This window comes from Canis lupus, chromosome 27, assembly GCF_003254725.2.
Source record: "Canis lupus dingo isolate Sandy chromosome 27, ASM325472v2, whole genome shotgun sequence".
In the NCBI taxonomy this organism is placed as follows: Eukaryota; Metazoa; Chordata; class Mammalia; order Carnivora; family Canidae; genus Canis; species Canis lupus.
Window position 1 is genome coordinate 38,830,523 of NC_064269.1, and position 18,562 is coordinate 38,849,084.

At 49.2% G+C, this 18,562-nt stretch overlaps 1 protein-coding gene across 1 annotated transcript in view; it reads left to right on the plus strand.

Moving 5' to 3' along the window:
* The window catches only part of SCNN1A (sodium channel epithelial 1 subunit alpha), a 33,216-nt gene that overhangs the window by 1,664 nt on the left and 12,990 nt on the right, over window positions 1–18,562 (plus strand). The window contains 3 exon segments of the mRNA XM_035707100.2: window positions 820–929; window positions 5,508–5,669; window positions 7,861–8,220. Of these exon segments, the coding sequence (XP_035562993.2) occupies window positions 7,865–8,220 (356 nt within the window). The 5' untranslated portion in view covers window positions 820–929; window positions 5,508–5,669; window positions 7,861–7,864.

Here is an 18,562-nt window from a genome sequence, read left to right on the forward strand (position 1 = left end):
TATGCCAGGCTCTCCAGTCCTCAAGATTCTGTGCTCTTGGCTAGCTCCCATCTGTGCTGGAGGTCCACCAGGGCTCCGAGAAGCACCCCCACCCCAGGCCACACAGCCACCCCCCCCACCCCCAATGCAGTCTGTGACCTATTGCTTTTTGCCTCCCACCCCACCAGGCTGGGAGCTCTGCAATGACCTGGACTGAATCCTTAAGTCTGGGTCCCTGTGCTTAGCCCAGTCTGGCCCATTCCAAGTGTCCAGTACATAGTTATGGAGTAAATGGTGATGCCTTGTCCACGTCACATAGTCAATGTATGTGGAACCAGCCTAGACTCCAGAGTTCCTGATTCCCGGGTCCTGAGCTCATTCAGGCAATCATGCTGCCTCCTCTTCTGTACTCATCCTTTCAGGAGTTGGTTGGTCTGACTGGCTGGACAGCCTCTTGGTGGAGGAGCTGGGAAGTCCTAGTGTAGGAGTGTGTCTGGGGAGGAGGCTCACAACAGAGTGAAGGGCCTGCCTGAGTTTAGGCCTTTTGCTGTCCTCCCCTGGTACAGATCTGTACTGTACTGTACTCAGATCTGTAGTCTGCGGGCCAGTGTTTATATGAGTGGTCCAGGGCTGCCCAGAAAGGGACGAAATTTCAGAGCCGCATGCACCACTCAGGGCTCCTGCTCTTTCTGGGTCAAGGGAATTGGGGGCTGGGATTGGACTCACCACTGAGCCCTTCAGTGCATGAAGGTGTATGTGTGTGTGTAGGGTCCCTAGAACCTCTTTTCTCTTTCTATTATTTTTTATTTTTAAAAGATTTTATTTATTTATTCATGACAGAGGCAGAGACACAGGGCACTCCCTGAGGAGAGCCTGATGAGGAACTCGATCCAGAACCCTGGGATCACGACCTGAGCCAAAGGCAGATGCTCAGCCCCTGAGTCACCCAGGTGCCCCTCTTTTTACTTTTTATTATGGAAATTTTCACGTAACATATACCTATACAGAAGGGAAGAAAATAACATCGTGAACTGTAGCTTCGGCTCATGGCCAGTCTTCTCTCTTCCATACAGCCCTCCTCTGTTCTTCTAATCTTTCTTTAAATCTTTGGAAGGAGACCCCAGCATGTATCATTTTCATTTGAAAATATTGCAGGATTTTATTAAAATGCTAGGAACTCCATTTTTTTTTAATTGAGGTATAACTTACAAACAATGAAATGCATAAAGTATGCTAATCTTATATACACAGATTGGTGAATTTTCACTTTTGTATGTTCTTGCGTATCTCCCTAGAACACTTCTTGCATTTCAAAAGGTTCCTGCTTCACAGGTAAGCACTATCTCAGGTCTTTTTTAAGCCCAGGTGGCTGAACTCCTTCCTGCTGCCAGTCTTATGCTGTCAGTTCACCTTCAAGGACTCTCTGGATCCTAAAGAAGAGTCTTAAGATGTGGACTTTAATCCCCTCTCTGGGCCTCTTCTCCTTCTCCTTCTTTTTTTTTTTTTAATTTTTTATTTATTTTATTTATTTATTTATTTATGATAGTCACACACAGAGAGAGAGAGAGAGAGAGAGAGAGAGAGGCAGAGACATAGGCAGAGGGAGAAGCAGGCTCCATGCACCGGGAGCCCGATGTGGGATTCGATCCTGGGTCTCCAGGATCGTGCCCTGGGCCAAAGGCAGGCGCTAAACCACTGCGCCACCCAGGGATCCCTCCTTCTCCTTCTCCTTCTCCTTCTCCTTCTCCTTCTCCTTCTCCTTCTCCTTCTCCTTCTCCTTCTCCTTCTCCTTCTCCTTCTCCTTCTCCTTCTCCTTCTCTTCTTCTTCTTCTTTGACAGTCACCTACTGGTTTGCTTGCACATCTGTTCTCTAGTTTGCTCTGTTCTGGATCACTATTGGGAACTACATTTCCCGGATTCCCTTTTCCTCCAGCTTCTGGGTAGGTTCAGCCAATAGGAAGACCTAGGTTCTTTCTCCCCTTTCTCTTTGCTGTGGGACATGGGACATCACCTGTGGTTGGTTGTGCTTCTTCCTTCTTTCCTTTCATAATCCTGTCTCCTCTCAGGGAGCCCCCACTATTGACTTCCCTTTGAATGGCTCAGGAGGCCTCTGGGTCTATAAGGCTACATGACCCTGCTGGCTTTCCAGCCCTAGAGATAGAATGGACTGGCCTCCTGCTTTGTAGCTTTCTGGGTTGTCTTGCTGTCCCCCGTTGGCTTCTTATCTTCTTCATCACCCGTGTACCAATTCCCTGGGCTAAATTTCTTCCATTTGAAAGACTTGGAGTGTTTCTTGTTTCTAAGCTGGACCATGATTGACAAAACTTACCAATAAGTAGTTATTATGCCTACCCAATCTCCTCCAGAGGATAAAGGAAACTCACAGGCGGATCCATGAATTCTTTATGGGCAGGTCATTGTCTTGGTTTCTTTCCTTTGTGTTCTTTGCCAGCTTCCTTCAAGTTTTACTGATTTCCATTGGGCAGTACCAGGTGTGGACTAGTGTACCCCATAGATTCCCAGAATGTTTGGGAGTGGGGCTCTTCTCCCAGGCCTACTTTCAAGGTTACTGGTGAGAGATTTTTCTTCCCAGAGGTCCAGGAAGAATCCCAAAAGGGGGTTGGTGGGAATGGATTCTTTTAGATACTCTCTCGGTTTCCTCTTCCCCACACTGCTCTTAGCCAACTGGTATCCTTAAAAAGGGCTTGGGAAACACTGAGAGACTTATCATGGGTGAGGGCCTTCCTTCCCCAGTGTGTTGGCATTTTCACTGGTGACCATCCTTTCCAATAATCCCAAGAATTATTGGTAGAGAAATCGGGTCTTGACCCAAAGGAATAAACTTCTTTTTTTTTTTTTTTAAGATTTTATTTATTTATTCATGAGATTTTTTTTAAGATTTTATTATTTATTCATGAGAGACACAGAGAGAGAGGCAGGGACATAGGTAGAGGGAGAAGCAGGTTCCACGCAGGAAGCCTGATGTGGGACTTGATCCTGGGACTCCAGGATCGTGCCCTGAGCCAAAGGCAGATGCTCAACTGCTGAGCCAGCCAGGTGTCCCAAGGAATAAACTTCTAATGGTGAACTTCTAAGTCTCCTGCCAGGAGACTGGAGTAGGAGTGGCAAGGAGGAATTTTCTGGTGCATCCTTTTAGGTTAAGGACACCATATTAAGTCTAGATAGAAGGATCCCTGTTTTCCACGGTGGGCAGTCCAGTGTTGAAAGGCTAATTAGCTCTAAGTAGTGAGAATAAAGAGTTGCATTTAATTGAGTGACTCATTTTTTTATGCTAGAAAGAATAGAGGCTGAAATGGAAAAAGTGAAGGAAATGTAGATAAATTAATAGATTACAAATTAATGAGTTGTCAGCAGAAATCAGGATGTTGGATGGAGATGCTTTCTCATAGCCACATCATTCTCTGCCAAAGATAAACTTTGAGTCTGAAGATGTTAATTTTGCTGTCTTCTGCAGAGTAGGTCAACAAACAGTGACCACTGGACAGTGGGCCACCAAGATGAATAAGACTAGCACCTGTTCTCAGAGAACTCATAGTATGGCCTGTGCATATGCACGCACATGGATACACACAGGTACACACACACACACACACACACACACACATGCCAGGATAATAATAGTATACGGTGATAAGTGCCACCATAGAATTCTCAACAAGGCTTTCTGGGAGTGGAAGGGCATTATTTCCATCATGTCCTATTCCCCAGAGAGCAAGGAGCAGGAAGACCCTTCCAACTTACAACGCTCATCCCTTTGCAGACCCTCTGTTTTTCTTCTCTCCCTGTTGCCTTTGCACATTTTATGGCAACCCCACAGGGTCAGGGGATGGCTAGTGCTAGGAGAGAAGAAACAGGGAGAGGCTAGGGGAACTTCCAAAACAAGTACAGCAAGGCCCTAGGTCCCCCAAGGAACAAGACTCCGTTTCTCTGGAAGTCAGGGGAGCAGCATTGAGCGTGGAAAAAGAAGAGGCTCAGCTCTTCATTGGGCCTCACTACTAACTCCTTGTTGTCTGTGGGCAAGTCACTTTGCTTCTCCAGGCCTTGGCTCCCTCCTGTGTTAAGTCAACTGGAAGGGGCCTGTAGGACCATCTGGGCTGGCTCACCTTTCCTCCCTGCTGCCATTTCACTTTTTAGATGAGAATATGGGGGCCCTGAGAGATAAAGTTGCTTTTTCAAAGTCACATAGTTTAGGGGTGCCTGGGTGACTCAGTATGTTAAGCATCTGCCTTCAGCTCAGGTCATGATCCTAGGGTCCTGGGATCCTGCTTTATGCTCTCCCTGCCACTCCCCCTGCTTGTGCTCTCTCTCTGTCAAATAAATACATAAAATCTTTAAAAGAAGAAAACCACAACAAAGTCTCATAATTTAAAGGCAAAAATGGGAGTCACAGAATACCTATGACATGGTCCCATTTATGAAAAAAAGTGTAAGTTTAAAGAAATACATATAGGTCTATAAAAGCACACAAAAGATCCAGATGGACATACAGATTATGACGGCTCTCCTTGGGCCGAGGGGTGGGTAAGAAATGGGACAAAGGGGAGCTTTTGTTGGTCTGTATATTTCTGTATTGTTGGAAAGTTACGTTGTGACAACAATGTATTTGGGCATGATTTCTGCACTTTCAAAGATACTATTTAAAATGGAGCCATGAAAAAAAAAAAATAAATAAAATAAAATAAAAAAAATAAAATGGAGCCATGACTGAAGCAGAAGAGCAGGTCTTAGATTTCTATGTTCCTCACAACAAACTCGATCTGGCCCATTCCAGATCTAGAAGGACACTTCCTGTAAGCATGTGCTGCCATCCTGTACCCTGACAGCAGTTATAGGGACACCACACGCTCGAGCTCAGCCCAGACCAGTCCTTGCAATTCTTCTTACAGAGCCTTTGAGATTAAGACTGTGTGCTGTGCTGCTTTAAGCTATGGTTGGATTTCAGACACCAGCTAGCTAATACAGAAGACAGGGCAGTGCCTCTGTGAACCTTTCAGATGAAAGGAGCAGGGTGTCATATACCCTATTTGTAGGTAGGATGGTTCCTTGTTTAGGGACCTGGTTCCAGGGAGAATGGAGGTTCTAGGAGTGTCTGGGTCCCGTGGGAATGTGAGGGGACGGTGTCGAGAGATTTTCAGAGTCAGGGAGATAACCCAGGACCCAGATTGCTAATGAGCCCATGGACTCTGTGTGTGAACCTCCCTAGCTTTCAAAACGAGGTGCAAGGGGGCTCCAACTCCCCGTGAGTCTCTGGCTGGTACATCATGGGAAATAAATGGCAAATGCCCTCAGTAGACAACCCCAAAAGAGAAGAACTATGATTTTGTGTTTCACTTAGCTTCTATTTTGTTTGAAAACTGGTTTCTTTTGTGGAGGGTCAGTTTCTTCATCTAGAAAATGAAGGAAAACCCAGGCTTTCCCTTTCTAGGAGGGGTGTCCGCAGCAGGGATCAAAGGAAGGGAGGGGACCCAATTTGGAATCCTGGTTGACAGCAGCTCTCACTTTAAAAGGCCACAAGAGACCTCTGGCCTCAAGAGGAAGCTCCATAACCTGGCTGCACCCCCAATTTGGAAGTACCCTGCTTCCTTCTTATTTGCCTGGCACACTCTTTGGTGTTCCTCAAGAGGCAGCTGCGATGTTACCTCCTCCAGGAAGTCTTTCTGAGTCTCAGGGTGAGTGCCTCCCCCCTCTCCCGGCCAACCAGGGGTTCTCTCAGTACTTAGTTCTTATCTCTGCCACTAGAGTCCTAATCTCATGTTGCCTGCCTATCTTCTTCCACTGAGTCTTCATCAGTGCTCTGGCAGGGCCTGTATCTGCATGTCCCAGGACTGTTCCTCCCAGGAGGCACTGGAAGCTGGAAGCCAGGAAGCGGCCTGTGGTGGGTGGGTGCGTGGGGGGCACCGTGGCGGACACCACCTCTCTCCCCTGAGGCTCAGGGCCTGGGTTGTATGGCTGTGCCTCCTTGGGATATGTCTCTGGGCTTTCTCCCTGACCCTTCCCTTTCTGTGTCCTCACTGCTTACACTTCACTCTTTATCCTCTTGCTGGATTAAGTCTGGAGCAGAGATTTTGGAGGGAGAAACACAGCCCCTACCAGTGAGCTTTTCCTTCCTTCCTTCCAGGGCTGGTGTAGCCTTGAACTGTGCCCAACTTCTCCCTCCCTGACACCCATGCTGCCCACATCCCTCCCTGTTCCCTCAGGGCCTGCTGTCCCTAATGCTCCTTGGGCTCCATCCAGGTCTGTGCCCAAGTGCCCTGCCTGGCCCCTGTGCTGCCTCTCAGTGACCACATTCCTGCAACCCCGTGACCACAATAGGGGACATTACACATTCCTGGCCTGGCAGCCTATGGTGTGGTATAAAAAAGAACAGAATGTCCCAGGGCCCCGCCCAAGCTTCAGCTTCACCTGCACCTGCGTCCCTCCCTGGCCTGGACAAGGTAGAGGGTGGGAGTGGGGAGTCAGGAGGGCAGAGGATGGAGCAGGGAGGGTGGGCTGAGGGGCGCTCTGTACTCCAGAGCCCAGTGGGGCCAGGAGGTGTTCCCAGTTTATTGAGCAGGGAGGAGGCTTGCAGATACCCCTTCTTCTTCTACAAGACCTGGGGGTGAGGCTGACCCTCGGGTGCCTTTGGAAGGAGTCCTCAGGGAGGGGCCCCAGCTCCTGGAAGCCCACTTGGGGCTTCTTCCCCCTTGATCTCCTGCCAGGGAGGGGAGATTCCCTTCAAGGCTGGCTCCCTCCACTTCAAAGGCCTGGTCCCCACCCCTCTGCCCCTCCAGCAACTCTGCCCTCCCCTCCCAGGCCTCCATCCTGTCCTCCTCTGTGGGTCTCCCTTTATCTGCCTTCCCTGTTCTCCTGGTCTCCCCCCAATCTTAGTCCCTCTCATTTGGGCTCTGTTTCTTTGTTTTAGGCTCCCAGCTTGGTGTTTAGGATTCCTCTTCTTGTCCAAGATCTCTGGCCCTGCCCTGTCAGACTGTCTCTGGCCTCCTGGTCTGTCAGCCCCTTGCCATTACTTTTGGTTGGGGGGAGGCCTCTCGCCCCCTCCAGCCCTGAGCTCCCTGGGCATCTGCCCTCAGGAGTTCTCCTCCCCTTGGAGAACTCTCAGCTCTGACTCCTCCTTGGCCCCTCCTCCTGCCCTGCTCACCTTTAATTGAGATGCTAATGAGGCTTCTGTCGCTTCCATCCCAGCCTGGCGGGCGGGCTCCCCAGACTGCCCGCTGCACCTGTCAGGTGAGGGGGAGGAGAGGCTCGGCTGCCAGATTCAACTGGAAAGGAACCAGTCCCAGTCCAGCCACAACCTGGGAGCTGGGAGCAGGAGGCAGCCCAGACCTCCTGGAGCCCTTCTGTCCCTGGGACAGAGAGGGAGTCAGGACACAGCTGAAGGCGAGGGCCAGGGACGCAGGAGAAGAGCCCACCTAGACTGAAAGGGGGTGACTCAGGGAGAAAGAGGAAGAGAGGCAGGATCAGAGAGCCTGGCACACAGACAGGAGACAGGCCAGGAAGAAGAGAGCTGAGAAAGAGACCCAAAGAAAAGCAGAAAACAGAGAGAGAGAGAGAGAACCTGAGCTGGGACACAGGTCTTGCAGGAAGGAGACTGACAGCTGAGGAGACAGACAGGGAGGTGCTGGGACAGAACCCCAAAGGGTGGCTTCCCAGGGAAGCCCAGCAGCAGCTCTTCTGCCCGGACTCCAGCAGGTCAGCCAGCTCTGGGAAGGTGGAGGGAGCGAGGGAGGGGCGGAGAAGGGTGGGCTCCAGGCGGGATGGGGGCCTGGCCAGTAGCCTCCCTCTGGGTCGAGGTGATAATGGGAGAGGCACCAGAGCTCAGAATGCAGCACTGACCCCGACCCTCCATGACCCCTGCTCCCCAAGGCTCATGAAAGGAGAGTGTCGAGAGGAGGAGGGGCTGGGCCCCAAACCCGCGGCCCCCCAGCAGCCCACAGAGGAGGAGGAGGCCCTGATCGAGTTCCACCGCTCCTACCGGGACCTCTTCCAGTTCTTCTGCAACAACACCACCATCCATGGTGCAATCCGCCTGGTGTGCTCCAAGCACAACCGCATGAAGACGGCCTTCTGGGCCGTGCTGTGGCTCTGCGCCTTCATCATGATGTATTGGCAGTTCGGCCAGCTGTTCGGGGAGTACTTCAGCTACCCCGTCAGCCTCAACATCAACCTCAACTCCGACAAGCTTGTCTTCCCTGCTGTCACCATCTGCACCCTCAACCCCTACAGGTCAGTCCATCCACCAATCTCTCTGCCACCTCCCAGGGTACCTGGGACACAGGAGGCAGACCTGTAGACCCGCAGACCTGGAGAGGGGTAGGAGGTGGCGAGATGGGGACCGGGCTGGCGGCTCTGGCCAGCGGGGGTGGGGGTGGGGGGCCCTCCTCGCATGGCTTATCCAGAGTGTGGTTGGTTGTTGGGCCAACGTAGCCCTCCTCTTCCCTTCTCCCTTCCCTTCTGCCTCTCACAAGTGGGAAGGAGTGCTGATGAAGTGAGATGCCGATAAACTCCAAAGGGCAGGATAGAGATCATTCCCATCCCTTCCCCGAAGCAAAAGGAGGGCGAAAACAGGCCTCCTCCACCCTGAGAGAAGAATGTGATGAAGAGGTGAAGGGGTTGCAGGTGCTGTGGTGGTGGGTGGGGGATGGGAGCTGGCAGGGACTGCCCCCCTCCCAAGTGTGTTGGTCTTGGTGTAGAAGGGGAGTTTGTTTCAGAGAAAACAAGGTGGGGGTGGTGGCAAAGCAGTCTGAGAGCACTAAGGCTGGGGGTAGAGCCAGAAGGAGACCAGGATAGGATAGAAAGCAGACCCTGCCCCCCCCCATTCCAGTGGTTCCTCCCAAAGCCCCAGTTGACCCCTGCTGGGCTGTACAGCTAACCTGCCTGGGTGCCTGACCTTTAAGTGCTCAGGTGTGTCCAACAGTTTTGGGTTTCATCAGTGCCCTTTGCCAACTTTTCTCTTGGAAGCCAGAGGGGACGGTAACCATGGAGAAGAAAGGAGGGCAGGGTTAGGTGTTCATATATCCTTTTGATTTGTATTCACTCGGTCATGCAACACCTTTGGGGCACTTGAAGCATGCCTGACACGGTGCTAGGCACTCGGCAAATGAGATCATTCATCGTTCATTCCTTCTTCACTGAAGGCCAGGTACTTCGCTAGGTTCTGGGGGCTGGAAGATAAAATAAAGTAGAGACAGGCGGCACAAATAACAGGAGGACCAAAACACAAAACAAACGAAAAAACCAAAGCAGCAGGAGGACAGGGTGGTCAGTATAATAAAGACTGTGAGAGGCACAGTCTCTGCCTTCAGGGAGTGTAAGATTTCTGAGTGCCTGCGGGTGTGACCGTATGTGTGTGTGTGTGTGTGTGTGAGCAAACACTAGGTATATGTGCGATTACGGATGATGGAGATTGGTCACATACCAGGGGCGGAGGCCCCCCATGCATTCTATTGTGTCCAGGGGTGTGTCATGGGCCTAATAAGGGTTAGGACGTCCTGTGCTGCAGAGAAAACACTGCTGGCCATTTCAGGGATTGGCCTCCATATGCCCTCCTGGCCAAAGACCCACTTTCTGAGAAGCTGCTTCATGCACCAGATGCTGCTAAGTACTCTGTAGCACCCCTAACTCTCTCAGCAGCCCCAAGAGGCAGGGACTATTATCTCTATTTTACATTGGAGGAAACCAAGGCAAAGACAGTCAAGTCACAAGGTCACCGAGATAGGGACTGAGTTGCGGCTCACCCTCTGTCTGATTACAGACCCTTGCCTCTTCTTAATACCCCAGGTGCGGGACATGGAATATATGAAGTTTGTAGTCAAATATTTACATCTCATTTCCAGGCTCTCCTTTCTCTCCCCCAACCCCCGCTCATTTTTCTTTCCTGGTGCCCTGGGCCTTTGCTTCTCTTCCTCTTGACACTCTGCTGCTTCCCTGCCCTGATCTTTCCTCCACTTATTCCTCTTCACCCCTTTGGACCATGGTGGAGGGGTGGGACACTGGGACCACCCTGAGCCAGCAGGGAGGGGAAGGCAGGCAGGTGGGAGGGACTACAGGCTGGGTAGCAGGCTCTCCATAAATATTTGTGCTTGGGAGACATGAGTGGGAGACAGAGAGGGCAGGGCTCCATCTGTTGACACCTGCCTGTAGATAAACTGAGGTCCTGCAGGGTCCAGGGTCATGGGCAGTCCAGGAAAAGGCCCCAGGGAATGAGACCAGAGCTACAGGCTGGGAGGGAGGTGTCCACACAGAAAGAATCTCACCTGCATGACTGGCAGCTGCAGGGCTTAGCAGAGGAGCGCACACTCAGGACAGGAGGGGAGTCAGGGAATGTCCCCTAGCACAGGAACGATGTTGAACACCACATGCTGCCCCTACTGCTTTATAAGCACTGTCTCATTGAATCCTGCCAATTCCATGAATAAGAAATGATTATTATTTCCATTTGGAAAGGGAGGTGAAATAATTTGAGCAAGGTCACATAGCAAATAATAAAGAAATAACAACAATGATAGCTAACACTTCATGGCACTAAATGTGCACCGGATAGGTTACATTTTATATGAAGTTATTTAATTATCACAAGAGACATCTGAAGTAGGTACTAGTATTAGTCCTGTTTTATATATGAGGAGACTGAGGCCCAGAGAGATTAGGTCACCTGCCCAAGCTCACACAGGTGAACAATCACCCAGCCACCCCACCTAGCAGCCACTGCATCTCAGGTTAGCAGCTGAGTCACAAGCTGAATGTGTTTGATTTCAAAGCTCTTTCTTCCTCTGCACTTTAAGGAGGGGCTGGGTGAAGGTGCCACGGGGGTTCAGGCTGCTGGTGGGGCATGCTGGGTGGGGGTGTAGGAAAGAGCAGCAGTGAGATGAGGGATACTCAGGAGTGCTGGAGAGAGGGATCCAGGGTGCTTGGCTCCTGCTCAGGGAGGGAGATGGGGGGGTGGACAGGTTAATGCAGCCTGGTGAGTGGTGACCTGGGTGTGAATCACTGCTGCGGGCTGGCAGCAGGTGCAGGAGATGGGCTAGATGAGTGATCCCTACAGGGAAGCAGCAGGGAAGAGGTGGAAATCAGTGGATAGGATAGGAGAGCTGCTGCAATAACAGGAAAGACGCAAAGTCAGAGTAGGGATGCCCACAGCTGGCAGTAGGTGGTCCACGGCCAGCAGAGATGGAGCCCTTCTGGGCTGCTTTGGAATTTCTGGGAGAGGGGGCAAGGGCCTTCCACACTAAAAAGGGAAGTTCAAAAAAGTCAATGTGAAGGGTCGGCCAGTGCAATCCATTTCTTTTTTCGCCAGTGAAGGGTTTTTTTCATATCCACATCTGAGGAAAACTGAGCCTGAGAACATATTTTTCATCCAATTCTGGGAGAGACTGAGGCGAGACCTCAGGAAGATTTCGAGATTCTCAGACAGCAAAGGAGGTCACAGAATTCCCTTCCTAAGATGGCAAAGCAGAGGCATGGTGCAGGAGTGGGGTGGGGAGGGCTCTGAGCTGGACCCTCTGTCCCTAACCCCTCGAGGTCTGGAGAGCAGGCTCTGCGGTGGCAGGGCTGGCAGGCCCGCCTCTGCCCAGCACGAGAAGGATGCACTCCTTCTCACGTCAGGCCCCTCCTCACCTCCGTAGCAGCTGTCCTTAGAAAGTTCTTCCTTAGGTAGAGCTACTATTGACCCTGTTAGGATGTCTAGCCTCTGACCCTGGTTCTGTCTCTTTGAAGAAACCCTAAAACCATCTCCTTCATCCAATGGCCTAGAGTTCAGGTATGCCTAGGGCAGCAGCACCTGCCGAGGAGCTTGCAAAACCCACTATTGGAGTCTGATCCTTTTAACAAGCTTGTTAGATAAGGAAGGTGATTCCTCTCCCCACCCTTCCCCTGCAGAAAGATGAGAACGTAGAAAGCCTGTAGGCTTTGCAGGTTGCCCCACTGTTATGTGGAGGAGCCAGAATTGGAATCTGCTGGTAGGCTCTGCTTTTTAATTTATTTTTATTTTTTATTTATTTTTTAAAAGATTTTATTTATTTTTCGTGAGAGACACATAGAGAGAGGCAGAGACATAGGCAAGGCAGAGGGAGAAGCAGGCTCCCTGCGGAACCCCAATGCAGGACTCAATCCCAGGACCCCAGGATCATGGGGCTGAGCCAAAGGCAAACATTCAACCACTGAGCCACGCAGGCGCCCCTAGGCTCTACTTTTTTTAAGGCCACAGAGTTACATGGTGGGTAAGTGGCAGGCAGTGCTCCTGTGTCTCTGTGGCCTGCTCTTCTCCATCAAGAATAATGATAATAAAACAGCAGTGGTTGTACAGTGCCTCCTCTGCCAGATATTTGTCCTCGGGACTTTTCATGTATTTGCTCATTCACTCCCCATAACAACTATGAATAGTCCCATTTTACAGGGGATGAAGCAGAGGCAGAGAGGAGAAGTAGCTTCTCCAAGGCATCAAAACAATGGGCAAGGCTCAGACTATGCCTGGAGAGCTGATTAGAGCTTAGTTCCTTGGATGAAATGGTTTCTAGAGCTTTCACCATCCAGGCTGTCCATCCTCGGAACAAGCATTAGTTTGTGAACATCGATTGCTCCTAAAACGTTGCAGCCGGGACTGAATTGAACCTGCAATCTGAGAGCTTGGAGTTGACTCTGGAGGGGCTGACTCTGTCTTCAGGGAGGCTCACAGCTGAGAGGCTGCCCAAGGGCACCTGCCTGTGAACACAGTGTGGTGAAGGCTGAGCTCCCAGAGGCTGTGAGTGTGGGTCCCTAAGGGCTATTTGTCCATAGCCCCCTGGGAGGCAGGCTGGAGGTGCTGAGACATGGGGGAGAATGAGGCTGAGGAAGGTGCCAAAGAAAGGGAAGTCAGGGCTTCTTGGTGGTCTCTGGAGGAGGGAGGGAGGGGAGTAGGGCCTCAGAGGCACCCTGGCTAGAGAGGAAGCTACTGAGTTTCCAGGGCTCATCCTGCCTAGTGCTTCGGACTGCTGGCTGAGAATGCTTTACAAGGGTCCTCCTGGCGGGTGGGATGGACAAATCCAAGGGCAAATCCAAGGCTGGGCAAATCCAAGGCTGCCCGGTAAGAAGGGCTTTCCTGTGAGGGCTACTGAGGGGAATGGGGGAGGGAGGAGATGCACACAGGGAGGTGGCTGGGGTACAGACCCCTAAGTCTCTCCATCTCCCTGCTTCTGCTAGTCTGTCCCAAGCAGAGAAGAGAGGCTGGAGGGGAGGTGACCAGTGGCAGGGAGAGGAGATGGTGCTGCCCATTCTCGGGTGGTTCTGAGTCCGGAGTGGGAGTAGTGGGAAAAGCAGGGAGCAGGAAGTCAGACAGGCCTGGGTTCAAATCTTGGTTCAGATACTTCCTTGCTAAGTGGCCCTGGAGAAGTTGCCCCGTTGATGGATGGTTCTTAGTTCCCTCAATCGTCAAATGGAGATACTAATGCCTGCCTGACTGAATCGTGTGAGGGTTGGCCCACCCTCCAGCGTAGGGCTGTCTGCCAGCGCACATGGGAGTGGGGGTAGTGGCCATGACAGGGTAGGAGGTCAAGATAAGAAGGACTGCACTGTCTTGCTGAAGCCCCATGTTTGCATTCTTTCTCACCTCTCCAGCCCTAGGTCTCTTACCAGGGCCCTGCTGTTTGCAGAAGATCTGTTATCATTAGTGGGTTTTACCCGGTGGCACTTTTCTTAGTTCTAGGTGTCAACCGAAAGGGGCAGGGAGAGATTTGTTTTCTGGAGGGGTGATATGGGAATGCTCCCTTCCTTAAGGCTCCCCCACCAGAAGGGGAGAAGCTGACCTTGGGTGAGGGGAGCCTGTTTTGTATGGAGCCTGGCCTCTTCTGGAGGTGGGAGGTGGGAGGTGGGAGGTGGAGTCCCCTCAGAGGCCTATCAGGAAGAGGTAGGCAGGAGCTGAATAGGAGGGGGCCAGTGAGGGGAAAACTGGCATAGGGACAGCCTGTGAGGTTGGTCTGTAGGGAGGAGCAATGTAGCTAGAGAAGGTGATGGACCAACTCTGAGTCGGTGATGAGGATGAGGGAGGTGCACAGAGGAGCCCGAGGCAGCTGAGGGTGATGTGGAAAGGGAATGCTCAGCTAGACATGTGGTGGCTCATGTGAAAACAACTCCAGCCAGTGTGGGACACCTGGATTCTTCCTATGTGACCAGGAGAAAGAAGTTGAGTTTCCTGGGCTTCATTCAGGCTTCTGTCCGCGTCTTCCTGATATTCAATGGCCTCTTCATTTTGTGTTTCTCACTGAACCTCCTGAGAGTTTCAGGTGGTATGCAGATCTAGTGTTATGCCCATTTCACAGATGGGGAAACTGAGGCGGGATTCAGAAAGGGTGAGTTACTCACCAACATTGCCCAGCTAGAAGTATGTAGCTGGAATACCAGGACCCACACCCAGTTAATTCTGGCTCCAGTGCTCCTTCTGGGGCAACTTGCCAACCTCTTGAAATAGCCAGAGCCAGCAGGAACAGAGTGGAAGGCAGCGTGATGGATCGAGTGCTTTCTGACATGGTTCCTGGCTCTGTAACCTTGAACTAGTCACCTGCCTAAGGTTTTTCACCAGTAAAAAGGAAGGACAATAGTATTCGCTTACAGTGGCTAATAGTTTGCTGAATTACACTGAAGATTACATGAAATCATTTGAATTCTGATACCACAGTGCCTGGCTCAGAGTAAGTGCTCAATAAAGACCAGCCGTTTTCTGCCACCCTCTTATTTTATTTTAAAAGATTTTATTTATTTATTCATGAGAGACACAGGGAGAGAGGCAGAGACACAGGCAGAGAAGCAGGCTCCTTGTGGGAGCCCAATGCAGGGAGGATCGTACCCTGAGCCGAAGGCAGACGCTCAACCTCTAAGCCACCCCGGCATCTCTCTGCCGTCCTTTTAATTACCAATCATAAGCAAGTATCTGGGAATGTCAAACACATACCTTTGTCCTGAGCTACTTTTTCTGAGGGGATGCAGGGGTAGCCGGAGCTGATACCTGGGCCCTTGCCAGCTAGACTTTATGAAGGAGAGAGAAACAGAGCCAAGTGGAGGAGACAGTGAGGGTATGGCCTAGAGACTGGTTAATGTAGCTGCACATTAGGGCCCCTGGGGTTCTTGTAAAACAACCTTATTTGGGGCCCGCCCTTTCCCACGAAACCTGAATCTCTGGCAGTGCCTGCCACACACAGGTATTTGACTTTTTTCTTTTCTTTTCTTTTCTTTTCTTTTCTTTTCTTTTTTTTCTTTTCTTTTTTTTTTCTTTTCTTTCTTTTCTTTTCTTTTCTTTTCTTTTCTTTCTTTTCTTTTTTTCTTTTCTTTTTTCTTTTCTTTTTTTTCTTTTTTCTTTTCTTCTTCCTCCCTCCTTCCCTCCCTCCCTTCCCCCCCTCCCTTCCCCTCTCTCTTTCTTTCGTTCTTTCTTTTTTTGAGAGACAGAAAGAGAAAGTGTGAGTGAGGGGAGGGGCAGAGGAAAAGAGAATCTAAAGCAGGTTCCATGCCTAGCACAGAGCCTGATATGGGGGGGGGGGGGCCTTGATCTCACCACCATCATGACCTGAACTGAAATCAAGAGTCACTCAACCAACTGAGCCACCCAGGCACCCCTGGACTTTTTCTTTAATTGAGGTATGATTGACAAATAATACCGCGCACAAATCTTAAGTCCTCACTGAGGTTTGCCAATCAAGATCCTGAACATTTCCATTACGTGGTGGCCCAGGTAATGGAAGTCCATTCTGAAGTCCATTCTCCATCTCCCATGGTCATTCTTTGACTTTCATCATCATCAATTAGTTTGACCTGTTCTCAGGCTTCCTATGAAGGATATCACACAATGTGAATTTTGGTGTTTTTCTGCATGTGTCTGGCTCAACTCACTCATTTCACTGAACTTAATGTTTCTATAATTCTCTCATGCTTTTTGCCTGTATCAGCCTCCTTTTTTGCTGAGTGGTACTGATGGACCACTCCATCAAGCCTTTGGCTATTTCAAGCCTTTGGCTTGAAGCCTTTTGGCTATTATGAATAAAGGCCTTTCAAACCTTTTGGTTATTATGAATAAAGGTGCTATGAACGTTCAAGTACAAGTCTTTATATTTTCATTATGCTTGAATAAACAGCTAGGAGTGGACTCGAGTAAAATATCCAGAAGTGAAATTGCTGGGTCATAAGGTAGAAACATGTTTAACTTTATAAGAAGCTACCAAATGTCCCTTGGCTGTGCCATTTTAGGGCTCCCACCAGCTGTAACTCCAGCTGCTCGCCATTCTCACCAGCTGCAACTCCAGCTGCTCTCCATTCCCACCAGCATTCGACCTTGTCAATCTTTTAGGTTTAGCCGGTTTTTTGGTTTTGTATTTTTTTAAAGTAGGCTCCATGCCCAGCATGGAGCCCAATGCAAAGCTTGAACTCAGGACCTGAGATCAAGAGGTGAGCTGAAAACCAAGTCTTATGCCTAATGGACTGAACCACTCAGGCACCCCTAGGTTTAGCTTTTCTAATGGATGTTAAGTGGTACCTCATTCTTTTTTTTTTTTTTTTTTCAGAAGTCTGCCTTTTTAAAAATTTGTATTTTTCATTGAAGTTTAGTTGATGGACAATATTCTGTCAGTTTCAGGTATATACCATAGTGAATCAACCATTATGGTTTTATTTTACATTTCCCCAGGACTAATTACATTGAGCACCTTTTCTTGTGTTTAGTGATTATTTATATATATCTTTTGGTGCCTTTTTACTTTTATTATTTTTTTGTTTTGTTTTATTTTTGGTTCATTTAAAAACAATTTGTCTTTTTGCTGATTTCTAAGAGGTCTATATTTCAGGATAAGTTCTTCCTAAGGTTTTATTTTATTTAAATTCAATTAATTAACATAAAATATATTACTAGTTTCAGAGAGAGTTTAGTCATTCATCAGTTGCTTCCTTAGATATTTTTTATTCCAAAAATATTTTCTTACCTCAAGGTCATGAAGATATCTTCGATGTTTTCTTGAATCTTTTTTTTTTTTTTTAAGATTTTACTTATTTATCCTTGAGAGACACAGAGAGAGAGAGGTGGAGACATAGGCAGAGGGAGAAGCAGGTTCCCGCAAGGGTCCCAATGCAGGACCTGATCCCAGGACACCAGGATCATGACCTGAGCTGAAGGCAGATGCTAAACCACTAAGCTACCCAGGTATCCCTGATGTTTTCTTCTTCTTCTTCTTCTTTTTTTTTTTTTCCTCATGTTTTCTTCTGGAATATTTCTGGTTCTGAAATTTATGTTTAGGTCTATGATCCAAACTGACTTAATATTTGTGTATAAACTGAGGTAGAAGTTGAGTTTCCTTTTTAAAAAATCTTCTCAATACAGCAGATGGTTGTTCCAGCACCATCTGTTTGAAAAAATTATTTTCCCCATTGAATTGGTGTTTTGGTCAAAACTCAGTTGACTGCATACTGTAAGTTTATTTCTGGACTTTATTGTGTTCCACGAATCTATCGCCTACCCTTACATAAGCATTACATAAGCATTACACTGTTTTGATGACTGTGGCTTCACAGTGAGTCTTGAAGTGAGGTAAAGTACTCCAACTGTGTTCTTTTCCAAAATTGTTTTGAGGGGTGCATGGCTGGCTCAGTTAGAAGAAGAGTATGTGACTCTTGATTTCAGGGTTCTGGGTTTGAGCCCCATCTTGGGTGTAGAGATCACTTAAAAATAAATAAAAACAAAATTGTTTCGTCCACTCTACATTCTTTCCATTTCCACATACATCTTAGAATCAGCCTGTCAGTTTCTTCAAAATGTCTGCTGAAAAGTTGATAGGGATTGTGTTGAATCTCCAGACCAATTTGGAAGACATGAGAACTACACAGAATTTCTGACTCATGAACTCATGTAACTCTCCATTTGTTCTGGTCTTTGAGTTCTCTCAGCATGATTTTCGGGATAAAGTTCTTGCCAGTCTTTCATTAAATTTATTCCTAGTTCTTGATGTTGTTTATGGTATTGTTCTGTGATCTCAATTTTCCATCTTTTTGTTGCTGTTTTGTAGAAATACTGTTAATTTTTGTGCATTGGTTTTTGTATCCTACCACCTTGATGGATTTAAGAGTTCTAGGTGTGGTTGTTTGTTTCGTTTTGGTAGATTCCAGCCATAAGGCACTGCTACGACGGATTTTCACGATGGAGATGGTAATAGGGCCTGCACCGAGAAGGAATGTGATGATTTACACTGGACAGTGTTTAACTTCTGGTGTTTGGGCCCCACCCATCACTTATTAAAACTGAGTCTTCGATGGGGAGGGGCCGTGCAGCATCTATAGTTTCAGAGTTCCAGGCTAAATTCTAGAAGTGCAGCGAGGCACCTCTAATTTAGAAGGTGTCAGCCAGGTGGCAGGCGGGCCCAAAAGCCTACCCGGGGGGAGGCTGAGGAGCCCCGGGCGGGATGACCCCACGGCGGCGCAGGACCAGGCCACACCCTCTCCCGCCTTGGGCAGGGGCAGGCGAGTTCCGGGTTCCCTTCCCGGCCTGGGCGGGGTGGGGGGCGGGAGGAGGGCGCCTCTCGCCTCTCGTTTCGGATAAACAGGCCGCAATAAATGCCGTCACCGC